The 7554-nt window shown below is 42.9% G+C and overlaps 2 protein-coding genes across 2 annotated transcripts; one reads left to right on the top strand and one right to left on the bottom strand.

Annotated features, from left to right (window-relative positions):
• The first annotated feature begins 680 nt into the window (after positions 1–680).
• LOC106818335 lies at positions 681–2950 on the top strand. Its single transcript, XM_014823050.1, has one exon. The coding sequence runs from the start codon at positions 719–721 to the stop codon at positions 2345–2347; it is 1629 nt and encodes a 542-aa protein (XP_014678536.1). The 5' UTR covers positions 681–718; the 3' UTR covers positions 2348–2950.
• Positions 2951–3418: 468 nt separating this feature from the next.
• Positions 3419–5498, bottom strand: LOC106818334. Its single transcript, XM_014823049.1, has 2 exons — positions 5299–5498; positions 3419–4710 (listed from the first exon to the last, which is right to left on the bottom strand). The coding sequence occupies exons 1-2, from the start codon at positions 5330–5332 to the stop codon at positions 3419–3421; spliced, it is 1326 nt and encodes a 441-aa protein (XP_014678535.1). The 5' UTR covers positions 5333–5498.
• Positions 5499–7554: the final 2056 nt, after the last annotated feature.

Here is a 7554-nt window from a genome sequence, read left to right as displayed (position 1 = left end):
ATAAAAGCTATATAGCCGTATCGTTAACCGAATTTCACCGTGTTCTGTTCCTCTGGTACGACCTGTTATCCGCTACGTGCTCATCGCCGTCTTGCGGATCGTCATCGGCAGGAGCGGACACTGATCCCACTACTGGACACGCGTTACTACCGAACGTCTGTCGAACCGTAGTCGTCTACCCTAGGGCACTACAATACTATGTTGTAGTAGTACTGGTAGATCGTAGTACGTAGTACTTTAGTATAAACACGACAGCAGGAGTACCCAGTATATAACAATTTCATAATAAATATTTAAATCAATAACATCTAACTATGTGTACACTTATTAAAGTCTGTACAGTATATATAGTAGTAATGTAGTAACTATTATTAGCTACTAGATTAAAACTGATACTATAATAGCCTACTATTAAAGTCTACAGTGTTTTTAAGCTCAATGGACTACCCAAGCCTGGGACTTGATTTATAAAATAATAAAATCTGATATATTCCAACCATCTAATATTATATAATGCAAGTTATATATTAATCAGATGAGGCTGTATATTATAGAATTGACATTAGAAGTAGTTATGTATGTATGTACAACATGTGATGATCATGCATGATATGTACACACATTCTGATTTAATTTGTTTATAATTTTAAATATGTATTATTAATATTATCATTATTTTGGTTTAAATTATATACTGTATATTTATTTCAGATTCATCATGAGCATCTGTTCCATAAAAGACTGTGGAAATGGGACGTATGGGCTGAAGAAGTGGAAGTCCGAATTATGCAGTCAGCATGGGTGTAATTTTGGCACTGGACAGTGTATATGTGACCCACCATTCATACTAATTCCCTTTCCGACAGAGCGGAAAGACCCTGATGCACGTAAACAGTGGACAAAACTTGTGGGTCGGAAGGATGCAGTCACCAACAAAAACTGGGAGCCAAACAAATATAGCAGGATCTGCTCCAAGCACTTCGTTGACGGCCAGCCTACCACGGCACATCCATATCCTACAGAACATTTGGGACACAAAGTTAAAGTCGTAGCAGCAAGACGAACCATTCAAAAGCATGAAATGCCAAAAAAAGAAAAAAAGACGAAGCTGCCACTTAATGAGCTGGAATCCAATGTATCAACTCATGAGCAGGAAGCTACTTTTGTTTCATGTGACGAAATTGCTGGGGAAACTGTGCTACCAAAATCAGATCTCGACTACGCTGAAACTCTGCCGCAACCATTGACACATGACCACACCTATGCTGGAAATTGTGACTGTTCGCCAGATTGTACATGTCAGGGGTGTTTTACAAAGCAAGTGACCATCAATCAGATGAAGTCTAAACTGGATCTTCTTTCTGCTAGAACAGAACATGTTAGCAGGAAAAGTGCGAGTCGGCACATTACAAACATGGTTACATCAGACAATGAGAAAGTGCGTCTGTACACAGGTCTGCCAAATGCTGGTTCATTTACTGATTTGTATCGACACCTGTTGTCTCAAGCAAGACACCTCGTGTATTGGAAAGGAGTTGTGAAAGTTGTTACCAAAGTCCCTAGAAAATTCAAGAAGGTACCACAGAAGCCAGGTCCAAAGCGTAAACTCTCTATTAAAGATGAGATGCTAATGACCCTGATGAAACTTCGGCTAGGACTTGGCAATGACTTTCTCGGCGACATCTTTTTAGTGTCCCCAGCGCTTTGTTCGCAAGTACTAAATACATGGATCAAGTTCTTGGCATATGAACTAAAGCCACTTATCTACTGGCCAGCTAAGGAAGTGGTGTTGCGGACTCTGCCAGACGCCTACAAGACGTTCGCGCCAAAGCTCCGATGCATTATCGACTGCACCGAGATGTTCATTGATCGACCACGAGATATGGAGATGCAGGGACATACTTACTCTGACTACAAGAGACACAACACTCTCAAATTTCTGGTAGCCATTGCCCCAAATGGAGCTATATCCTATATTTCCGAGGCATGGGGGGGGCGAGCATCAGATCGATTTATTGTGCAGGAGTCTGGTTTCTTAGATCTGATCGAGCCTACTGATGAAGTCATGGCAGATAGAGGTTTTCCAATTAAATCTGACTTGGTGATGAAGATGGCTCGGCTAATTATCCCTCCACCAGGACAGGGTGCTGAACAGATGACTCCAGAAGGCGTACTTCGGACCAAAGTTGTCGCAAATATGCGAATTCATGTGGAGCGGGCCATTGGTCGTCTGAAGTACTTTCAGATTCTGAAGCAAACTCTCCCCATCTCCCTCACACCGCTTGCTAATGACATTGTCACAATCTGTGCAGGCATCGTCAACTTGTTGCCTCCACTTGTAAAATAAAGACTGAAAACATGGTTGCTTCAATTGTAACACATGTGTACATTGTGCTATGTCAAGAATGTAGATCTGCTGCGATTAAGTTGCGCAATAGTCGGCGTTAGTACTGTAGTATCAAATTGTATGTATATCTATGACAAATATGTAATGTGTGCGTTCTTGTGTGTGTATCTTTGGAGGCAGCTGTAACTTGTGTTGTGTCAGGAAATGTGGAATGAATAGAATGAAACACCATACTACCAGTTTAATAATTAATAGTATTCTTCATATTATTATTAATCATTGATAAAATACCCGCCTGCTACATGCAACTTGTGTGGCAGGTTGTAATTTTACGCAACACAACACAACAGCTTTATACATACATGTATGCAGAAATTGAACATCATATAACAGGTCACTGGCGAGGATTGGTTGCTAACCAGTATTTTCTCACAACTTTCTCATTGCCGCAAACCTAAAAAATGTTACTTATACAAAGTAGAAATGTGAATACAATTTTTAGCATAACACTGAAATACATAAATTAATCCTAAATCGTGTCATTTCTAGTACGTGTTAACCAACAACATACAATACAAATTAGAACTCGACATTATGTTTACAACATAAACACTTCACCCATAGAGATATAAACATAACGTTTAATGATGATAACCGGATGGATCAAGTATGTGTTTAGAATCTGAACGCATACACATATAACTAAACACATAACGTTTGACCCGCCCGGCACAGCAGTAGTATGCGGCGCGGCGGTGATATATACCGCGCGCGCGCTCCCGCGGCACAGCAGTAGTATGCGGCGCGGCGGTGATATATACCGCGCGCGCGCTCCCGCGGCACAGCAGTAGTATGCGGCGCGGCGGTGATATGTTCAGATTTCACATTCTCAAGGTCACCCGCGTCCACCACAGGTCATTAGGATACATCTACATATAGCTATTAAAAGTAACAGTACTCGGCATATAAATCCTGCATGTATGCAAGGCCTGAAATTCAGAGGTAATCCGCTTTACGTCATATGGATAAACCATCACCGCACAATGTACCATCAAGTCCTAAGTTCCTAATTTACATGGCCATGTCACTCGCACCACAGTCCCCACAGCACCATTTGTCGCACTCTTCACTTTCATACCCAACACACGACCAGTGAAACCACTTTCTGCATTTGTCGCAGCCAATCGTAAAGTCCTCATCACTATCAATGTCTTCTTCATCCTTGCACTCCTTTCCACACGAACCACATATGTAAATTGGCTTGGTTGTCGGCTTTCGTCTTCTTGTTGTTCTGGCTTTTTTCTTTGGTACCTGTGGCGGATTGCGCGGTGTACTTTTTGTCTGGACTGGTGTCATCTGTACATGAACATCCAATGGCGCGGCACGGGATTTTTTTAGATCTCTGCTCAGTAGTTCTGGTGCCACAAAGTGCACAAAGAACTTCTCGAGGTTGCTTACTACACAGCTCCAAAATTCTTCATCGAACAGTACTCGCTCCAGGTAGTGACCATATTTTGTGTAAACGAAAAAGTCACACCACTGCCTACCTGTAATGGCCAACTGCCCCTGCACTTGCGTATAGTACGTATGAGTTTTCGACAGTTTACCGTACTTAAGGTATGCCAGGTTGGCTGAACTTGGCACATCATGGGCTATACTAATTGGGCACTTGATCTCCAAAAGTCCCTGTCCGCAACAATCACAGGACACCAGACCATCCGGACTAGCACCAATAAACCCTTTCTTAGCCGACACATGTAATCCTGATGGTGTCACTGACAATTTGAGGTGGTTGCCCTGTGTTTCTTTCACATACCGACTCCGGGCCTCATCCTCCATTACCCGGCCATATTTGAGAGCTGGGATGTTGTCGGACACTTTGGTATATCCCATTAAACTGGACAACAAGGAATCTGCATTTTTGCTTGGGTCGGCCGAAATAGATTTCATTTTGGTGTGGACAGCGTGCATCCTTGACCCTGTGATCCTGCCCTCTCTGTGGTTAAACCACAATGGATTGTCCGCCTGTCCACTTGTTAGTTTGGCCAACTCTGCCACAGATTCCTCCGAATACTCCAAGTTCTTGACGAGCGCCATTGCATTGTCGACATCTTGAGCCGCTTCTGTGAGTGTCTTTATTGGGGGGGCCACTTCAGTTGTCTCTACGTCCACTGTGCAGGATACGTTCACATCATCCGATATTTGGAAATTAGGCGACACATCAATGTCCGCGTACTGGAACACTGCAGCATCTGGGCAGCTAATGGATAGTGATCCCATCAAACTTGACAGCGTGGCAGGCCGAGACTTTTTTACCACCTTGAACATTTGCCTCTTTGGGTGATTGATCGGCTTGTTTTTTCCTAAAAAAAAAACAATATATAATAACAATTGTTTAAAATTCAACAAGTTAAGCCACCCTTAAAAATTTGTTTGTTTCCCCTTTACCTACTGGCCTCTCAGGGTACCGAGTCGGTAGGTAGGTAAAAAATCTTTTTTACTTTGTTTGAGAAGGTGTGTTTATATGTAAATATATATGTAAATTACCAATATTTTACAGTTTTTTTACGGAACGAATTTGCATTTTTTCCGCGAAACGAAAAGAAATAATAATCCTTTTTAAATCGGCCAATAAAATGTGTCTAGTCGGGGCATTTTGGTGAGTCGGTCGGTAAAGGGGAAACAAGCAATATTTTATCTTAGGCCCTATTGTCATTTTTGTGGACTTGGTCTAAAACAACAACAGGATAGTCATACATGTCATTCTCAAAATATCAAATTTGTACATAATATCAATTATAGTATGATCTTTGCATGCAATATATAGAAAAATACCATATTATATTGCTGATGGATGGAAATATCACCCATACACTCACTCGATATCATTTCACTAGTTCACTGCTTTCACTTAACTCGTTACAAAAGCACAAAATATTTAATCAATATACCTCCATGGCGGTAATGGGGCTTCTTTATCAGCATAGCTGAGAGCGGAATGGGTCGGAGGGCCACTTTCTTTGATGACGGCTCCTTCCACAGGCAAGGTTTGGAGGTCGACGCCTTGTTGTTCACCCCCCACTGCCATGCGTAGTCCACTTTGAAGAGGATAGCGGCGACGTGATTACATGTCTCACCAAGCCTGAAAAAGTACAGTCCCAAATTGCAACAAAATATATGTAGTTCTAACAATATTAAATACTTCTATCACTAATTCATTTCTATCGATAATGGTAGATCTAGAGTAGCATTGACACAATCGTCCGATCCACCCGATCCCCCCCTGGTTACGGGCCTGCCCCCCGCGGAACAGGGAGTTCCGCTCTACAAAATAAAAATTGCACAAAAGAACACCAGAAAATTGAAATTGGATTCGGTATTATTGTAATACTGTATTATTATTGTATTATGTTGTTGTATATCACACAGTGATCATATCTGAAAAGGGGTCATCTACTTATCCATGCATTCTTCATTATGTATGCAATTGTAACAGCAGCCATGAGGCGCGAGGATAGATACAGCGCCGCAGCAAGTCATGAACGCGTATGCACCGCACGCGCGCGGCAGTGATAGCGGTCCGCGCGCGCAGCGGTGGTATGCGGCGTGGCGGTGATAGCGGTCCACGCGCGCAGCAGTGGTATGCGGCCATGCGGCGCGGCGGTGAGATATACCGCGCGCGCGCGGGCGCGCGGTGATAGAGGTCCACGCGCGCGGCGGTGCGTCGGTGCGGCGGTGATATATACCGAGCGCGCGCCCCCGCGGCACAGCGGTAGTATGCGGCGCGGCGGTGATATATACCGCGCGCGCGCCCGCGGCACAGCGGTAGTATGCGGCGCNCGACTTTCTGGCAGATTTTGTGGAAGAATACACACATCTGAGCGAGCATGGACTGACATATGATGGATGCACCTGCCAGGTCCTTTCTGAAGTGTACCAAGGGTCATAGTGGATACCATGCAAGTAAAACGTGCACTATTAAAGGATGGTACGAAGACAGAGTTGTGTATGATACTGCTCAATCTTTTCCTCAGAGAACAGATGAACACTTTTTGAATAGGGGTTACGCAGATCACCAGGTTGGCGTGACACCCCTGATTGAAGTGAGATTTCCTTGTGTGACAGCTTTTGCACTAGACTATATGAACTTGGTTTGCCTTGGTGTCACTCGCAGAATGCTTATTTATATACGAAAGGGACCCAGAATTTGCCGGTTGTCGGCGCAGCTTCTGGGCAGAATATCGGATAATCTGGTTTCCCTCAGTGGACAGTTGCTTTCGGAGTTTGCTAGCAACCTCGATCTCTGGTGGATTTGGATAAGTGAAGGGCGACTGAATTTCGTCAGTTTTTGCTCTACACAGGTCCAGTGGTGTTGAAAGGCATCGTGACACAGAATATGTACGATCATTTTTTGACATTGGCAGTCTCGCTATCATTTCTTCTCGATTCAGATTATGTCAAGCGGAATTATTACCCACTTTATGCTAAGCAGCTGCTAGAATATTTTGTTACAAGGTCCAGTGACATTTACGGGAACACGTTCAATGTGTATAATGTACATAATCTTATTCATCTGAGTGATGATGTGGAACATTTCCAATGTTCTCTCAATGAAGTGTCAGCATTTCCATTTGAAAACAACTTACAAGTGATAAAGAAGCTTGTACGCAGTTCCCGTAACCCCATTGCGCAGGTTACAAAGAGAATGAGTGAAGCAGAGAAGGCTGGTAATATTCCTGTCTTGAACAATCATTTCAGGTATATGTCATCTAGGAGAAAAGATAGTTTTTTTTACTGAGAACAGAACAGTTTATCTTCATTCGTGAGAACAGAGAAGATGGCTATTGTGTTTGTGATGTTCTCAGGAACCGCCACCTGGAAAGCTTTTTTATGGACCCATGTGACTCCAAATTGTTGAACATTGTATACACAAGTGAGAATAATATGCACAATGGGAAGAGAAAACTTCTACATCAGTCAGAATTCTACTGGAAGGCTATTAATTTGACATACGGTGATGGCTGTGTGTTGCTGCCTATACTTCACGGTGAAGAACGACAGTGATAATATCCAGCCATAGCTATAGGCATGTCTAAGATGTAATTGTCTAGATTTGTATGGATTAAATTGGTTTGTGGTTGCCTACTCTTTATATAACATTTCCCCTCATCACCCTATAAGTCCATAATGACAATATAGAATTTATT

The sequence above is a fragment of the Priapulus caudatus genome, unplaced genomic scaffold (assembly GCF_000485595.1).
Source record: "Priapulus caudatus unplaced genomic scaffold, Priapulus_caudatus-5.0.1 Scaffold2169, whole genome shotgun sequence".
NCBI lineage: Eukaryota > Metazoa > Priapulida > Priapulimorpha > Priapulimorphida > Priapulidae > Priapulus > Priapulus caudatus.
This window is presented reverse-complemented; position numbering and strand designations above follow the sequence as displayed.